We start from the raw sequence: 19,209 nt of genomic DNA on the forward strand, positions 1-19,209 counted from the left end.
TGGGTTGTAGATCACTGATGATACATTGGAGAGGTTTTAGCTGGAGACTGTATGTGATGGCCAGTGGACTTCTATTGGTTTCTTTCTTGGGCTTGTCTTGCAGTAGGAGGCTTCTGGGTACACGTCTGGCTCTGTTGATCTGTTTCCTTATTTCCTCGTGCGGGTATCGTAGTTTTGAGAATGCTTGGTGAAGATTTTGTAGGTGTTGGTCTCTGTCTGAGGGGTTGGAGCAGATATGGTTGTATCTCAGTGCTTGGCTGTAGACAATGGATCGTGTGGTGTGTCCCGGATGGAAGCTGAAGGCATGAAGGTAGGCATAGCGGTCGGTGGGTATTCGGTATAGTGTGGTGTTAACGTGACCATCACTTATTTGCACCGTGGTGTCTAGGAAATGGACCTCCCGTGTAGATTGGTCCAGGCTGAGGTTGATGGTGGGGTGGAAGCTGTTGAAATCGTGGTGAAATTTTTCCAGCGTCTCCTTCCCATGGGTCCAGATGATGAAGATGTCATCAATGTAGCGTAGGTAGAGAAGGGGTATGAGTGGACGAGAGCTGAGGAAGCGTTGTTCCAGGTCAGACATAAAAATGTTGGCATATTGTGGGGCCATGCGGGTGCCCATAGCGGTGCCACTGGTCTGGAGGTATATATTGTCATCAAATTTGAAATAGTTGTGTGTGAGGATAAAGTCACAGAGCTCAGCAACCAGTTGCGCTGTGGCATCATCAGGTATAATGTTCCTGACAGCTTGTATTCCATCTGTGTGTGGGATGTTTGTATAGAGAGCCTCTACATCCATGGTGGCTAGGATGGTGTTTTCTGGAAGGTCACCAATGCATTGTAGTTTTCTCAGGAAATCCGTGGTGTCACGGAGATAGCTGGGAGTGCTGGTGGCGTAGGGTCTGAGTAGGGAGTCCACATATCCAGACAGTCCTTAAGTGAGGGTGCCAATGCCCGAGATGATGGGGCATCCAGGATTTCCGGGTTTGTGGATCTTGGGTAGTAGATAGAATAACCCCGGTTGGGGCTCTAAGGGTATGTTGATTTGTTCCTGTGTAGGTGTAGGAAGTGTCCTGAGTAGATGGTGCAGTTTCTTCTTAGTGTATTCCTCAGTGGGATCTGAGGGAAGTGGCCTGTAGAATTTGGTATTGGAGAGTTGTCTGGCAGCCTCCTTTTGGTAGTCAGACCTGTTCATGATGACAACAGCACCTCCTTTATCAGCCTCTTTGATGATGATGTCAGGGTGGTTTCTTAGGCTGTGGATGGCATTGCATTCTGCACGACTTAGGTTATGAGGCAAGCGATGTTGTTTTTCCACAATTTCTGCCTGTGCACGTCAGCGGAAGCATTCTATGTATAGGTCCAGACTGTCGTTTCGACCCTCAGGAGGAGTCCATGTGGAGTTCTTCTTCTTGTGCTGTTGGTGGGAGGGTATCTGTGTATCAGTGTGCTGTTCAGTGTTATCTTGAAAGTATTCTTTGAGTCGGAGACGGCGAAAGTAGGCTTCCAGATCGCCACAGAACTGTATCATGTTTGTGGGGGTGGCAGGGCAGAAAGAGAGTCCCCGAGATAGGACAGACTCTTCTGCCGGGCTGAGTGTGTAGTTGGAAGGGATATAGACAAACACTAAAAAACACTTTAAGGAGATCAGAAGCCTGTGAAAGAACGGGTGGCTTCAAGAGAGCAATTAAAGATGACAAGGACATTGCTGAGAAGCTAATATTTGTGTGTGTGTGTCTTCTTCCTTTATCACACAGGTTGTTGGAGAGAGATCTGTCCCAGACCGGTTCTCTTCTAGTAATAGAGGTACCATCGGGGCTTGAGATAGCAGCAGAGGCGGTCCCGGACCAAGCTGATAATTTACAAAGTAACTCCCCCAAACACTTCTTCGAGCTGGACTTCATCCTGCTCTTAGTAGTATAAGGGCCCTACCGTCAAACAAACCCCAACCCCACCCCATGACCCCTTAAACTCCACCCCTTGACCCCTTAAACCCTGCTCACCTGTCACCGGAAGTCCCGCCCCATGGGGGTATTACTTCTGGGGTCAAGGTGGTGGCCACCTTGACTGGAAGCAAGGTGTGTCATGTGACCCCTCTAGGAGCTCCTCCCACTGCCCTCTACCAATCAGGATGAGCTTTGCTCCCATAGGACCGCCCGGAGAGGAGATTTGACCAATCAGGGGGAGTACCAGGGCAGCGTGACCCATCCAGAAGTGGGTCATATGACCCTTCTAACAACTCCTTCCACCTCCCTCTACCAATCAGGATGGGTTTCAGCTGTTGGGGACCACCCCTGAGAGGAGATTTGACCAATGGTGAGGAATTCTGGGGCGGGTGACCCGTCCGGAAGTGTTTCGTGTGACCCCTCTAAGAACTCCTCCCATCACCCTCTATCAGTCGCGACGGGGTTTCGGCTGCATAGGACCGCCCCGAGAGCAGATTTGACCAAAACAGGGCAGGTTCTCGGACGGGGTGAACCGCCCAGAAGAGGGTCGTGTGACCCCTCCCAGCGCCCTCTGCCAATCAGAGCGCAGCACCATCACCCCATAAGTCCCAGCGCCGGGCAGAAGAGTCCATCTTTTACCAAGAACGCATGTTTTAGAAATCGTGGAAATATGGACTCCTTCACCACCCCGATGACAACTTTGGACTTTGTTTTAGCCCCAAGGGTCTTCGACCATCCACGGAGAAAGCGCTACATCAGAGACAGTTCCGAGGAGGAGGCGGGAGTGACCGAGGGGAGCTCTTTGGCCCAGCCATTGATGGACATGCCGGAACCCAAACGCTGATACAAATTGTTGAAGAGGACTCCGAGGATGACGGCTATGAGAAGTTTAGGAGGAGGCTTGGCATGGAACTAACTGAGCCAGTGCCACGTCGTGAGCGTAAAAAAGTCATGCGGACTATTTATGTATAAGGGCCCTACCGTCATGCGTTACTGTTTATGCTGTCCTTAAACACTGCCTTAGGGGAAAGCTTTTAGAAGATTGTGAGGGCTGTGTCATAGATGCACCAGCCCAATGGCACCATGGCTGTGTGACTTGGACTTCAGTGGATATAAAGTGCAAGCTCCGGGGCCTGTGTGCTGAGCTGTGTTTGGAAAGTTTATTAAACATTGTTGTTGCCGTAGGTTATGCTATGCAATGTCTGTGCCTGACCCAAGAACATTTAGCGCAAGGGGTGACCTTGTTAAATGCTGTTCAATTCAGTGGAGACCCTGACGGTGTTTTAAAGAAAACGACCAAACTGGAAGATGCCTGCTTACAGCGTTATAGTGACCGTCTAGTCCGCACAAAAAGTTACAGAACCCTGCTTAAGAAAAAGACTATTTGTAAGAAATCTAAAGGGTTTAAGTTAGAGAATGGTGAGGGGGCAAACATGCGATATAAAACTTGGTAGCAGTAAATTTAAAAAACAACAACAACATTGAAAAGGGCTTTCTGACTATCTGTGTTTCTGTTAGAAGGTCTCTGGCCCTTAAGTGAGCTAAAAGTTTTAATGAAGCATCTTAGTTTGTTTTCAAGAAGCTGTATGTCTTTTAAATAAAAAATAAATTGTTTGTGAGAACGTAGCTCTTGTGTTTTTGTGTAAAAGAGAACCATTTACCGCAAAAAGCTGAAATGTATGTTGTGGGAGGGAAAAAATCCTAAAAATGTGTTTACAATAAAACAAAAAACAAAACAAACAAACAAACAAAAAAACCACCAGGGATAGTTTAGACATGTGTTTGAGTACAATAGAGCTGACTTATCCTGTTGAACCAAATGGTTTTAACCACACCCCCACTGAATAGCCAGGGTGACTGTGATTACTCACCCTTGTTGTCATAGGGTTACATTTGTTGGGTGTGCACCCACAGTAAGGGGGGTGGGTGGGTGAGGATGGTGAGTTCTGATTAATATGAAATGAAATAAAACCTCAGGAATTCGCAGATGCTATTGGACAGTTTAAATAGGACCCCAGGAGTTGGTAGAATGTTATGGGTCATTCGTTCTAGAAAACACCCCCACCCCAAACTTGAAGCATGAAAGAAACATGTTTTTTAAAAAAAAAAACAAGCCCCAAGACGTTCATTGATCTCTGCAAAGGGACCCCACTTGGAAATGTTTAATACTGTAAGAAGGCCCTACAGAAAAATGTATTTTAACTAAAAGGAAAAAAATAAAGCCCAGTTGGCAAAAGGGAATGCTAGGGGAGGGGTGCCTAAAGTCCTTAAGTATCTATTATTTCAGAGCTGTGGTGATTAAATTAACCTGCTAACTACTATTTTGAAGTCTGTTTGAAACAAAGAGTTAGATCAGGGGTCTCAAACTCAAATGACCACGAGGGCCACATGAGGACTAGTACATTGGCCCGAGGGCCGCATTACTGACACCTCCCCCTCACTGCCCTCGGCCCCGCCCCCACTCCACCCCTTCCATGAGGCCCCGCCCCCATTCCAACCCCTTCCCCGAAATCCCCACCCCAACTCTGCCCCCTTCCTGTTCCCAGGGGGTGCAGGAGGGGTGTGGGGTGTGGCGGGGGCTCAGGGCAGGGGGTTCGGCTGCAGGAGAGGTTCGGGGGGGTGGGCTCCAGCCCGACGCGCACCGGGGGCAGGGCAGGCTCCCTGCCTGCCTGTCCCCACGCCGCTCCGGGAAGTGGCCGGAACTTGGGGGAGGAGGGGCACAGGGGTCTGTGTGTTGCTGTTGCTTCAGGCACCACCCCCAGCAGCTCCCATTGGCAGGGAATGGGGAACCGCGGCCAATGGGAGCTGCTGGGGGCGCTGCCTGAAGCAAGAGCAACACACAGACCCCGGTGCCCCCCTTCCCCACGTTCCGGCCGCTTCCCAGAGCGGCGCAGGGGCAGGACAGGCAGGGAGCCTGCCCTGCCCCCGGTACACGTCGGGCTGGAGCCGCTCTAGGTAAATGCTGGGGGGCGCGGGGGGGCCACAAGGAGCTTGCGGGCCGCAGAAAACAACCCCGCAGGCCGCATGTGGCCCCCGGGCCGGGTGTTTGAGACCCCCTAAGTTAGATGGTATTAAAACCTCAGGTATCAACAGAAACTCTCTTGAATTGCTGCTGGACTGCAAGAGGAGGAGCTTTGCTCCCTGTTTTTAACTCTGAAAATATATATTCTGTAATGCCACTCTTTGGCCATGCTGTCTTAGTAAATAATGGTGCCTGTCTTTATTGCAGTGTGATCTGTTTAGCATGGAACCAGTAACTTTAAGCAGCATTTCACAACTAGGCCAAGGTAAAAAAACATTTTTCACTATAGTTGTGCTTAATAATGTTAAATTAAAAACAAAAACAAAAAACTTCAGGTATTACACAGGTTGTATAGGGATTAGGGGGTAATACTAACTAACATTTTTGCTTGTTCTTTAACCTGAAGGCCCAAACAAACATGGGGGGGAAACAGAACAACCATGTGCCTTTTAAATGTATGTGGGTTTATTAAAAAGTATTTGGTTGCAAACTTGGTTTGGTGTGTTTATAAAGCTGCTGGGTTTTTTTGTGTGTGTTTGTGTTTGTATGTGTATGTGTGTGAGATAGGGGTCTGTGCAAGACATAGGTGTGACGGGTTGGATCACAGAAACCCCCTGGGAGCTGCCACCTGATGTGCCCAGACTACTTCTAGCCCTGCTTTCCCTGCCAGCTCAGGACTCCAGCACCCTGTCTTGCTGAGCCAGATGCTCCCGTCTGCTCCAACAAAGATCCAGGGTCTGAATTACTTGCCCCAAAGCTGCAGGTTTACCTGAAAGCAGCTAAGAGAAGTGTTCCTGTCTTTAACACTCAGATGCCCAACTCCCAATGGGATCTAAACCCAAATAAATCCGTTTTACCCTGTATAAAGTGTGACAGACCCAGACCAGTGGGGTACAGGAGTCTGGTAGAGGGCAAATATACTGGTCACTGGATGAGTAGTTTTCTGTTCCCTGAGTGACCAGAGCAGGAGCTGCACTAGAGTAATCAGGAACCTGCTAGAACCAGTTAAGGCAGGCAGGCTAATTAGGACACCTGGAGCCAATTAAGAAGAAGCTTCTAGACTCAATTAAGGCAGGCTAATCAGGGCACCTGGGTTTTAAAAAGGAGCTCACTTCAGTTGTGGTGGGAGTGTGAGGAGCTGGGAGCAAGAGGCGCAAGGAGCTGAGAGGGAGAGGGAGAGGGAGAGGGAGTGGGAGTGGGAGTGGGAGTGGGAGTGGGAGTGGGAGTGCTGCTGGAGGACTGAGGAGCGCAAGCGTTATCAGACACCAGGAGAAAGGTCCTGTGGTGAGAATAAGGAAGGTGTTTGGAGGAGGCCGTGGGGAAGTAGCCCAGGGAGTTGTAGCTGTCATGCAGCTGTTACAGGAGGCGCTATAGACAGCTGCAGTCCACAGGGCCCTGGGCTGGAACCCGGAGTAGAGGGCGGGCCCGGGTTCCCCCCAAACCTCCCAATTGACCTGGACTGTGGGTTCTCCCAGAGGGGAAAGTCTCTGGGTGTTCCCCAATCCACATGGTGAATCTCTGAGGCAAGAAAATCCGCCAATAAGCGCAGGACCCACCAAGATAGAGGAGGAACTTTGTCACAAAAGCTTATACAGGGTAAACTCATAAATTGTTTGCTCTCTATAACACTGATAGAGAGAGATGCACAGTTGTTTGCTTCCCAAGGTATTAAGATATACTCTGAGTTAATTAATAAGTAAAAAGTGATTTTATTAAATACAGAAAGTAGGATTTAAGTGGTTCCAAGTAGCAACAGACAGAACAAAGTAAGTCCCCAAGCAAAATAAAATAAAATGTGCAAATCTATGTCTAAACGAACTGAATAGAGATAAGATCCTCACCAGGTCCAGAATGCTCCCTTTGACAAACTAATCTCCTTTTAGCCTGGGTCCAGCAATCACTCACACCCCTTGCACATTGTCCTTTGTTCCAGTTTCTTTCAAGTATCCTGGGGGGTGGGGAGGCTCTCTCTTTAGCCAGCTGAAGACAAAATGGAGGGGTCTCCCAGGGGTTTAATTAGACTTTCTCTTGTGGGTGGAGACCCCCTCCTCACTCCTATGCAAAGTCCAGCTCCAAGATGGAGTTTTGGAGTCACCTGGGCAAGTCACATGTCCATGCATGACTCAGGTTTTACAGGTAGCATCCATTGTTTACATGCTACCTTGAAAGTCCTCAAGTAGACTTCTTATGTGGATTGGAGCATTCCAAGATCCATTGTCCTTTAAGTGTTTCTTGATTAGGTACTTAATTTCAACATTCCTTTCTCCAGGAACTGACCAAATGCTCTACTAAGGTTATTTAGAAATCAAGCCAGTACACAGCCAACATTCATAACATTCCTAACTTTGAATACAAAAATGATACATGCATACAAATAGGATTAATACATTCAGTAGATCATAACCTTTACGGAGATATGTTACATGGCATATGTAGCATAAAACACATTCTAGGCATATTTCCATAAAGCCTTATGGGAGGTACCATCACAATAGGTGTGGGTATTTTAAAAGTATTTGGTTGCAAACTGTGGGTGCTTTAAACTGGTGGTATGTGTGTTTCAAACTAACAAGGGTTTCTGTGCAAAATGTGTTTTAAAATGGATTTTAAAAGCAGTTTGGTTTTTATTCTGCAAAATGAGATGTATTTTTTAAAAATGTTGGTGGGTTGTTGTTTTTTTAAGTGGTAGAAATAAACTCAAAACCTGCGTTTGCTGTACAGCCTGAAATGGATTATTTTGTTTTAAAGCTATGACTTTTTAAATAGAAAAACACCCTAATGAATATTTTATTTTTTTAAGTTTATAAGACGGTTTCATGTGTTTTATAATAATGTTGTTTGCTCCACAGTACGGTCAAAACATGAGAGATGCTTAGACCAGAGGGTAAACAAGCTCAAAAGAAAAAGGAAAGAGACAGCTGAAAAGGAAAATTCACCAGCATCAGTGACGGATGGATGGATGAAGCCCAGTAAAATATATTTTGCTTATTGGTTTGGTTGTTTTATGAGGTTTTGTATTTTAAGTAAATACATAGGTGTGGGTGAGAAAGATGGTAAAATTCCGTTTTGTAAAATTGCCCCTCCCCCCATAGTGATACCAGTCAGTTCTGTGTTCTTGGGGAACCAGGGTGCAGTATCCAGCCTGACTCATGAAAGACACCCCTTCCCCCCACCAACCACCAGCCTTTACTTAAACCAAAACCCATCAGAGGAAAAAACTTGCAGAGAGCAGTGAAGGGCACATAGGAGACACACCTAGACCCCTCCTGACAAGGGTGATGAGATTAAGACATCTCCATTAGCATACAGAATGGAGAACAGAGACAACTCTCCTAGCCTCATCTGCATGAAAGATGGGACTGGGAGACATCTCAATTTGCATACAGAATGGAGAACAGAGAACCGCACTGAACTCTGGGACCAGAAAAAGCAGGGAAGCACTGCATCATGGGAATCTCTGCTCCAGATGTTAAAGAACCTATGCCTGCCCACACCCAGCTCAGCAGTTATCAGACCAATTCTAGGAAGGAATCCTGGATTGATCTCCGAAGTACTGAAGCAGCCTAGTTGCAGTGTGACCTCCTTGAAAGAAAACATCACCCATAGCCAAGAGTGATCAGCTCCTATTGTCTAGCCTAAAGAAAACCCTTGAGTCATCAGTTTACCTAGAAACAAATCTAGTGTTCTCCCTTGAACCATTGTATTTTTGGTGGTAACAAATTGGTGGAGAATGCGAGCAGCACGTGACCCTAATCACATGGTAATTCTTGAGTAGTTGCTGTGGAGCAGAGAAACTGAGGCACAAACTTGAGTAAGCTTGCTTTCTTTTCCTTTTTCAGACCAAGCTCCTTTAGCAAGGTCTCTCTCTCATAGACTATTTGGTGACATTCTGTTAAGAATCGTGCTCAGAATACCTGTAGAACTGTGAAATAAGGAGTTAAGAGTAGTGCCTTAAAAATAAAGGTTTTAGAAAGAGCTGTTGGTGGGGATCATTAAGGAAACAGAGATGGCTGGAAAAAACCAACAGGAGAAAACCAACAGGTTAGAGAGATGGGTAATGAAGAAGGGGAAATGCCCCTGGGAAAGGGCGTGGTTTAAGGGTGACAATCCCCTGACTGAAGCTAGGCTGAGCTTTGAACAATATTGCACAACCTTTAAGCCACATGGTAGTGCAAAGGATGCAGCTGCTGCATGGGCATTAGTTTATGCATGTCTGGACATGGTTGAAATGGTAAAGAGAGGGCAGGAACTAGAGCTTGAGAAAAAGCAGTTACAACAGTGTTTGAATAAATGTGAGACAGACGGGTGTGAATTGATAGCAGAAAAGCTCAGAATGGTGACTGTTCTCAGAGATATACAAGAGGAGAGAGACAAGGCAAGCAGGAATGCAGAACAGCATAGAAAAGAGTTAACACACACAAAAGTTGTGTTAGAAGAAGCAAGAGCTGCAACTCTCTTCTTGGCAGAAGAGAACAGGGCAGCAAAGGCAGCAGCAGACCATCAGGAGCGTGAGGCAAAGATTAGTAAAGTGCGTGCCCAACTTAGTGCCCATAAGGGGGTGGTAGCAGCTGTGAGGTTGAGAGAAGATTGTGATTTGGAGCCCCCTGGGAAAATAAAGACCCCCCCCCCCCGATGCTCTCCCCAAAAACCCATTTAACCCCGATTGGCCACACATGCATAATGTTGCCCGTGTCCACAAGGGAGGTTAAACACATAGTTGCAGGAGCCGATCTGCCCACAACAGAGCGGGTCCCGGACATAGTAAGGTGGTCTCCTAGTCAAGCCAAGGCTATTGCTGAGAGACTGGGGCCACTGAACCGTGACACAGCTGTTGCATGGCTGGCCCGTGTTTGGCAAATGTACCCCTCTGCTGATGGCATGGACTTAACCCAATTGGCTCAGTTATGCGCCTTTCCTTGTGATGCAGATGCTCTAGACATAGACATAGGTTCTTGGGAGCGGACTGCCACTGGACCCCAGGAATGGACGATAAGTGCTCTTAAAATATTACTGCCTGCGTCTTCCCTTAAGAAACTGTATATAATGGAAGATCAGAAACCAGGAGAGGCCCCAGAAGCTTACCTAACTCGAAAGAAAATGCTGGCAGCTCTCTCTGATTCATTACCCCAGACAGAAGAGAATGGGATTATCACTTTCCAGTATCTGGGACATGAATTAGTACAGAGCATTTATGCAGGACTAAATTCTCAGACAAAATTGACCATGGGGACTGTGGATTTAGAACACCTAACCTGGAGTGAACTAGTGGCAAAAATCAAACAGGCAGGAGATTTGCTGCAAGAAACTGGTGTCTTAAAAAGACAAGTCAGCAAAAAGACTACCTCAGAGCCCGTGCAGGCTATCGCATTTACAAATAATAGTCCCCACTCCGCCAGGCACCCTCCCAATCTTAATTCCCCTATCTCCCACAACCCTGGGCAGCGCCGACCCAAGGAGACCCTTAGGAACATGCTTTGGAAGGAGCTGGTGAATTTAGGGGAGGCTATGGGAAAATATGATCGCCAGCCCCTCAGCATCCTGATTAATGCTTTGTCTCAGGTCATGAGGAAAACAGAGTTAATGCAGGGAGCTCCCCCACAACCCACTGCCCTGGTATGGAGTGCATCCCCCACACCCACTCCCTGTCAAAGCCAGATCCCTGTCCCCCCTTCTGAGTGGAGGCTCTGGGAGACTGACGATCAGTAGGGGTGCCCGGTTCCCCACGGGCCTCCCCAGCTGATCGCAAGACGTCAGTGTGACGTATGGAGGAGACCCATTGTGAGGGCTACAGTGGGGACCCCAGGGATGTTAGCCCAATTGCTACTGGATAGGATGTCCGAAGGGAGACCCACCACTAAACAGGTTCAGCTCAACGGGTAGGAGGGAGAAACTGTCTCTAGGGTGACCAGACATCCTGATAAAATCGGGACCGTCCCGATTTTGAACTGTTTGTCCCGTGTCCCGACCGATCTCTGGTCGGGACGCAATTTTTGTCCCGATATTTTGCGCCGGCCGGCAGCACTCAGCTTTTTTTTTTTTTTTTTTTTTGCACCCCCCCCCCATGTCCCGATATTTTCTTCAGCTCATCTGGTCACCCTAACTGTCTCCCATGGTTTGTCTCTTGGGAGTGGCGATTTGCCTGTTAGAAAAGCCATCCCAATCTCCCAGTGTTTGTCTGTGAACAGTCATGTGGTCTGTGACAAGGTCAGTTTCTAGCTGCGAAAGTTCCTCAACTGTGTATAAATCCACTACTTTGTTTTAGAAAGATCCAGGGTGGACGCCATCCCTATTAAAACCAACACTAAGCAGCTCTTTACACACACCTGGGATGGCCGCTGCTCTATTGTGAATCGGGCCAGCCCCAGTGTTTGTCAGGTAGAAATCCTAAATGGGAAAAATGGAAAACCCTGGCGGAAATGGTTTCATTCTTCAAAGCTCAAAGAATGGAAGGATAAACCACCTGAGCCTCAAGACTGTCTTCTCCATCCTGTCGGCCACCCTTCTTGGCCAGCAAGAAGGAACGGCTTTGAGCCATTGGAAAATATGCATCGAGTGGGCTGGTCAGTGCCTACCCCGATGTTAAGACAGGAAAAGGCCAGAAAAGTCCTTGACTTATTATGGCCACCCTCACATAGGTCACTGCTTCATGTTCACCCTGTAATATTGGTCCCAGATTCTCCCAGTGTGACGAACTGGGACTGTTCTTACTGTGGTCTTTGAATGCTGACAGGGGAGTGTGGCTAGGATGGTCTGCGTTGGGGGATGGGAGACTGACCGAGGGAAAATACCTGAGCATGTAATGTGAGAACCCAGGAAGGGGTTAGAGGCCAGGTGACACCTTTGCCTGGGAAACTGAACAAAGGTGTGGGATGGGTCGCTGAAGGGAGAGTTTCAGGAGCTGGCTGGTGATATGGCTGGGAGGCAGACGGGGCTCTGACCTCCCAAGGGGGCGGGGGTGCCCTGGGACCCCAAGATGGACCTAACTGGGGGGATCCTGTTGTCTGTGCCTGCAAGACCTGTCTTGGACTGTGTTCCTGTCGTCTAAATAAACCTTCTGCTTTACTGGCTGGCTGAGAGTCATGGTGAATCGCAGGAAGCCGGGGGTGCAGGGCCTTGTGTCCCCCCACACTCCGTGACACCCAGTATATATGGGGGGAGTGTGGGAAGTTTTTCTCTCTTCTCTGCCCCCTCACAGGTCCCATACATGAGCCTTGATATCCCACCGGTGCACCAGCACCCTGCTGTTCATAAGTGTCTGGAGTCTGATGCTGTCCACTACCAGTTCTACGCTGTTGGCACCTCCTCAGGTTGCCCCTGGGACAGCATTGCCAATTGCATGCAGAGTGCCACCGGAGAGTCACTCAAGTTTTGTTATGAGACTAAGACCACCCCAGACTCCGTCCCATTCTTCTGTAAGCCATTGTGGTCTCCAACGGGACGTACACCATCAAACACACCCAGTGACAGTCTCCTGGGTGGTGGAAGGTGCAGGGTAGCCCTGGTTTCCTCCGCTGTTTGGGGAACAACCATGCCCCTACATGTCATCATTGTCATTGGAACTCAGACACCTCCGTTACCCGGAGATGAACTGCAGCTGTCTCTGATCACACCAACAAGCAACAGTGTCACACGGTTCCTCATAAACTGGGAACCGCTGAACTGGACTTTAGCTGGACATGACCTGATTCAGCAAGGTTCCCCACACTGGGTAGTTCCATTAAAGGGCACACATTGTGACAAGCTCATGCCAGCATTTTGGTTTAAATTCTATGGGCATATTGCCGTTTCGGGGGGATTTCATGAGCCCAGTTTGTACAGAGTGGAATTGGACCAACAACAAAAAAACAGTTTTAAATTTTGACCCTCTGATTACAAAACTTGCTCCCCTCCGACGTTTAAGAGCCCCACTTTCAGGACCCCGTGTGTTGAAATTCGATCAACAAGAACATTTGGTTCTTCAACCTCAGACTTCCCAGAAGGAGGTTCAAAGCCACTTAGAGGGCATGAATATCTCTCACATTGCACCTCTAAGCGCTCCCTTGATTGGAACTAGCCATAAGGGTTGGGATGAATGGGTAATCTGGGGATAAGTCTCACTGTTCCTTCGATGTTATCCAGGACGAGGGGTCTGGTATTGTCTATGTTAGTAAAGCATGTGTGTGTGTAAGGACAAGATGTAATATTGTATTGATTAATGGACATTGGATCCAATCCATGGTGCCTTACGTTAATTGCTGTTTCTATAATGTAACCACCATTGTTAGTTGTGATATTAAGTTTACTGTGCCTATATGGACTGTACAACATTTAAAAGCCTATCCTGAGCTCTACAAGGAGGTTTCCCCCATTTCACTGGGAATGGGTCTCATTGCCATTAAGGTAAAAACACAGGCCATCACGCCTGGTGGGAGACTTTGCTTGGGTGGAGCCCCAGTGCAACAAGTCTTTTGAATCTCATGCTTCACCCCATTGTGGTGATCATTGGTTTCCAAATTATACTCGCAATTGGTCTGGTTCTGCTGGTTTATTGGATACAACGACTGATGCGGCAGCTGCAATGGATGGAAGATCAGATCCGGTACCACGGCGTAAGGATGTGATGGGGATACTCGCTCAGCGCAAGCACCCCATCAACGGGGGGATTTGATACCAGTCAGCTCTGTGTTCTTGGGGAACCAGGGTGCAGTATCCAGTCTGACTCATGAAAGACACATACACCCCCTCCACCAGCCTCTGCTTAAACCAAAACCCATCAGAGGAAAAAACTTGCAGAGAGCAGTGAAGGGAGGATGGGAGACACACCTAGACCCCTCCTGACAAGGGTGACGAGATTAAGACCTCTCCATTAGCATACAGAATGAAGAACAGAGACAACTCCCCTAGCCTCATCTGCATGAAAGATGGGACAGGGAGACATCTCAATTTGCATACAGAATGGAGAACAGAGAACCACACTGAACTCTGGGTCCAGAAAAAGCAGGAAAGCATTGCATCATGGGAATCTCTACTCCAGATGTTAAAGAACCTATGCCTGCCCACACCCAGCTCAGCAGTTATCAGACTAATTCTAGTAAGGAATCTTTGATTGATCTCCAAAATACTGAAGCAGCCTAGTTCCATTGTGAGCTCCCTGGAAGAGAACATCACCCGTAGCCAAGAGTGATCAGCTCCTATTGTCTAGCCCAGGGGTCGTCAACCTTTGGTTGGTGTGCCGAGTCTTCATTTATTCACTCTAATTTAAGGTTTCGCATGCCAGTCATACATTTTAATTTTTTTAGAAGGTCTCTTTCTATAAGTCTATAATATAGAACTAAACTATTGTTGTATGTAAAGTAAATAAGGTTTTTAAAATGCTTAAGAAGCTTCATTTAAAATTAAATGAAAATGCAGAGCCCCCCGGACCGGTGGCCAGGACCCGGGCACTGTGAGTGCCACTGAAAATCAGCTCATGTGCCGCCTTTGGCATGCATGCCATAGGTTGCCTACCCCTGGTCTAGCCTAAAAAAAACCCTTGAGTCATCAGTTTACCTAGAAACACATCTAGTGTTCTTCCTTGAACCATTGTATTTTCTCTACAAAAATCCCTACTCACCCTCCAGTAAGGGTTCTGATGCATAGACCCAAGCTCTGCATCAGTTCCACTGGGACTCCATCTCCTGACTGATCATGCTGGGGGCTCTGCCTGTCTCCTGCCCTCAGGACCCTGAACTACCACCATCCCCTGGGAACCCTGACCAGTTCAAGCTTCAGGGAGTGGTGAGATCCCCTTCTCTCTCTCTCTCTCTCTCTCTCTCTCTCTCTCTCTCTCTGTTTTCCTCTCTACCTTAGGTATTAACCTTTAATTATGTATGTTATGTTGGTTTAGCTCTCCTTGTGTAGTGATCACTATTATTCAATAAATAACTTGTCTTCTTTTACCTAAGCTAAAGATCCCGGCAGCGCCCAAAATACTGTGGGGTTTGCTCATCAAGTAGGTTACTGCCAGTACAATTGTGATGTGAGAGTGGGGATAGGGATGTGCTGAATCTGGGACACATAAGGGTAACAGTTTGAAAGTGCTGCTTGACCCAGTCCATGGAGCCCAGGGGCATATAAGGAGAGGCAGCTTGGAAGTGCTGCTTCATCCAGCCCTAGATTCTCTCCATCGAACTCCATTTCTTCGTGTTGTCCGGCTGTGTCTTTGTAAAACAGGTCGGCGGAAAATTGCGTGGCGAGGGTGTAATAAAAGGGTTTCACTTAAAAGAATAATGGAGTATGCGGAAAAAATATACCTGGTGCCCAGCCGCCAATTGGAGCAAATAAGGGCTCCCCCTCCGGCAGAGGAAAATATCAGAATGATCTGTGTAAAAAATACAGTTTTTTTTGTTTTGTTTTTTAAAAGAACAAAAACCCCACCAAATATCAGTTGTCTTTAAACCCCTCACCTGGAGTGCTTTATTGGGTAACATGGCTATGAAAATCATTGCAAGATACACATATCTGGGCTTGTTGAAACATGTTTTGAGCAAGGCTAGGCATGCCCAAGAATTTAAATTTATTTTTTACAAAATTCATCACCGTCGGTCGTTTTGCACTAAGTCGTTAGAATACAATTTTAAAATCCGGTCAAAAGATAAACCCTTGCTACGATGATGTAAGAAAAACACGCAGTGATCGCCGCAGGCGACGGAGTGGGGCCTTGTAATTGTCTATTGTGAAACACAATGTCTGTGGCATTTTTGTTTAAAAATTTCATAATGCTTTTAGGAAACAACACACTGTTCGGGGGATGCCCATATGAGTCAAAAAACGCTCCACGCTTACGCTCCGCCAGATACAAGGCGAGCCAGTGTTGACCCGGTTGGTTGTGTGGATGCGTGTTGACCACCAAACCTAGGGGTCTCTGAGACAGCTTGCCTCCAGGGAGCCAGTCGCAAGGGAACACATCTAAGAAATTCTTTTTCGTGTAAGGGTCCGTTGATAAGACACGTGAGAGCAGCACAGTGTCCATGTTCACATGTAGTCAAACAGAACGTTTCTCCTCTGATTTATCTCTATGACATTGTCAAAAACCCCAAACACGATCATATTGACGGTGACCCTTAAAGCCTTCCCAAAACGTATTTCTGCTCTCAGGTTCTCGGTTTTAATCAGGGAATAGTGATTGGCGCATTCCTGGTTGGGAGACAGGTCAAAGGCAAACAAGGTGTAACCCTGTGCAAACTCCTCACGGTCGATTAACAGAGAACGATCTTTCATGTGTTTACCAGCCATGTGTACCAGATTCATGCAGGGCCGGCTCCAGGCACCAGCCCTCCAAGCATGTGCTTGGGGCGGCACCTGGAGGGGCGCGGCGCTCACCTGGGGAGAGCGGGGCCGCGGCGGGCTCGCCGCCCTCCCCCGGCGCTCCGGCCGGTCGGGGAGAGCGGGGCCCCGGCCGGGCTCTCCGCCCTCCTCCCAGCGCTCCGGACGGCCGGGGAGAGCGGGGCCGCGGCCGGGCTCGCCGCCCTTCCCCCCGGCACTCCGGCCGGCAGGGAAGAGCGGGGCCTCCCTCCCCCGGCGCTCCGGCCGGTCGGGGAGAGCGGAGCTGCGGCCGGACTCGGTGCCCTCCCCTGCTGCGCTCCCCACGGGGGGGCGGCAAAAAAGCCAGAGCCGGTCCTGGATTCATGTAGTCTCTTACGCAGTGTCCTGCCTTGAAGTCTGTTTCCAGAGTCTTGGTTGGTATCTGTTCACCATCCACATACAAAGCCACAAAATTAATATCATAATGTTTAAAATGAAAGGGATTTTTAGCGTAACTTCCACTAAAGGCATCATTACCCACAAACCCTAGGACAAGCATATTGGGTAACTGTCCCAAGAACAGGTTCTCCTGGTTACTGACCCTGCTGCTCGCGGGGATGCTAAACACTTTCATTCCCACACGGTCCACAGGATATTTAGCATTAGCGGTAAGCAGGGCCTCCGCGTGCCCCAGATGGATACTCAGGGCCACCTGTACTTTCTTCCCAAAAAGGGACGCTGATACAATGCGCAGTTTAAAGCATTCAGCCGCACTGCCCATTAAACAGAAAGCGTCTTTACTGCGCGTCAGTTTAATTTTCACATCTACTCTGTTCAACAAAAGTTTTTCTTGGAAAAACAGGTCGCTGTGTAGATGACCCAGCAGCTCTACCGTTCTGCTCTGGGCCGTCAGCTTTGCACGCCTCACAAACCCTAGATTCCCGCCATCCAACTCCATTTCTTCATGTTGTCCAGCAGCGTCTTTGTAAAACAGGCCAGTGGAAAATTGCGTGGCGAGGGTGTCGTCGCTGTAATTGAGCACCGATTCTATAAAGGCCCTGTAAGGGTAACAGTTGTTGCTTTGGCTTACGAGGCGGTCTCCCAGCGTGACATCGAACTGACTGAAAATAGAGGCCATGGGGTAATTCACCAGGCCCACCACGGCGTCCTTGGCAAGTTCAGTTCCGTCTCCTTTTATAATCTTGCAACACAGGTACAGCAGCGTGTTGTTTAAATCCATATAATCTATGCCATTCCCTGCTATAAAAAAGTCAATGGGGGCAGACTCCGTAAACAGCCCATAGAGGCAGCACCTCAATGTAGATGCTTTTCTCGATGCTGGTCTGCGCAGGGGCTATTTGGAACAAGTCTAGTTCGGATTTGGTGCACTCTTCAGACCCGCAGTGAACAAAAGCCATGTTGATTAAAATATGTCTCTTTCACCAGGCAGAGAGCGTCTCCTCTTTCACCCAGGCTTCCTCTTGGACCTTCGCTTATGGCCAGCCCTGCATGTCAAAGCCCTTCTTTTAAAGGGTTTCGGGGGACCTGTGCGTTGCGGGTATGACGCATTTCTCTTTCTCTTCCTCCTTTTAATGTACATCAGCCCCGATCCTGCCTGTGAAACTGTATTCCCCACCTTCTCCAGAACAGCACGGGAGACATGACCTACCACGTCTTTAGCTATGTTCTGAGCGGCGGTTTTTACGTGGGGTTTAATACTCTCTAGCCCCCTCCTCAAAAGCGGTAGGGCTTTTCGAAAGAGGCTACGAAATATTCCACCCACACCAGCTCCATACATCACGGGGGCCCCAGGATATCCAGGAAGGGCATATCCAGCCTGGGCTTTGTAATACTTCTTGTAGATGGTGGGGTGGCCGTAATTTTTTAGGATCGCCATAATAGTGTTTTGCTTTTTAGAAACCTCGCTCTCTCCGCGGACGCAGATGCAGCTTGCCGATCACCTTGCCGAAGCGAAATGAGACGCGTCTGTTCTGATCTGTCTTTATTTCAATGGTGATGGTGTCGATGTGGTGTTTACTGACAGGGACGTAATGAGGTTTATCGTAGGTGATGGTAACAAACTCGTTGTTCCTTCCTCGGACAGGGACGCAGCGTAACAGGGGAACAGAAAAGTCCCCCACAAACTGGTGTTCTATGATATCCGTGTTCAGATACAAGGAGTTAAAACCCCCTGTGATGTTTGCTGAGAAGGGGAATTTTTGGATGCTGCGCTTGGGGCCCAAACCCAGAATGTTAGCTAGCTCCCCACCGGCAGAAAACATATATGTAAAATCGGCAGATTTAAGTCTAACTTTTCTACCCACAGGGTCGTAGTTCATGACCACCTCAGGGGGTCCGGGATGACGAGCCACGGTGCTGTGCGTATGATCCAGTAATTTGGGTGTGGTCGAGTAATAACCTCATTGTAGGATGAAATTCCACGTCATATCTCCAAAGGTGATTTCGAAAGGGGTGTCTTTGTTGATAGTATTCCAGCTGTGCGGGTATTGTATTTCCACTAACCCCACCTCCCAGGCACCCGGGGGATCCAAGGGCTTAATTAGCCGTATTGTAAAGTTCGAGCTGGTGTTTTGGGGAAAAACTGCAGAGCTGGCATTGCTGGGCAAAGTAATGTAAAACCCGCCATCGCTCATTTCTCTCTCTCTCTCTGTCTTTGCAGGAGGAATCGTTTTTGTTCGTGTCTAAATGTCACAGAGTTGAGAAGCTTCCACCCAGCTGTTAAACTTATCGGGCCACCCCAACCATTTCACCAGTAGCTGCTTTTTTCTCCCTTTTCCTTTCTCCGCTAGAACTTTTTCAATCCTGTAAATCCTGTCTCGTTTGGGGTTCACTTTTTGTAATTCTTCAGGGTAAAAAGATCCAGTAACTGTCTCACCCTCGTAATCTTTTAATCGGTATACAGGTCTCTGTATTCATCCATTATGAATATCTCATCGGTAAACGTCTGTTCATAACCTTTTT

The 19,209-nt window shown here is 48.1% G+C and overlaps 1 protein-coding gene across 1 annotated transcript in view; it reads right to left on the reverse strand.

Annotated features, from left to right (window-relative positions):
• Positions 1-12,538: 12,538 nt before the first annotated feature.
• LOC135885058 (maestro heat-like repeat-containing protein family member 1) overlaps positions 12,539-19,209 on the reverse strand; it is a 30,293-nt gene continuing 23,622 nt past the window's right edge. The window contains exons 34-35 of the mRNA XM_065412694.1: positions 17,318-17,487; positions 12,539-12,565 (exon numbers count right to left, since the gene is read on the reverse strand). Coding sequence (XP_065268766.1) covers positions 12,539-12,565; positions 17,318-17,487 — 197 coding nt within the window. The remainder of the gene's footprint in view (positions 12,566-17,317; positions 17,488-19,209) is intronic.

This window comes from Emys orbicularis, chromosome 10, assembly GCF_028017835.1.
Source record: "Emys orbicularis isolate rEmyOrb1 chromosome 10, rEmyOrb1.hap1, whole genome shotgun sequence".
In the NCBI taxonomy this organism is placed as follows: domain Eukaryota; kingdom Metazoa; phylum Chordata; order Testudines; family Emydidae; genus Emys; species Emys orbicularis.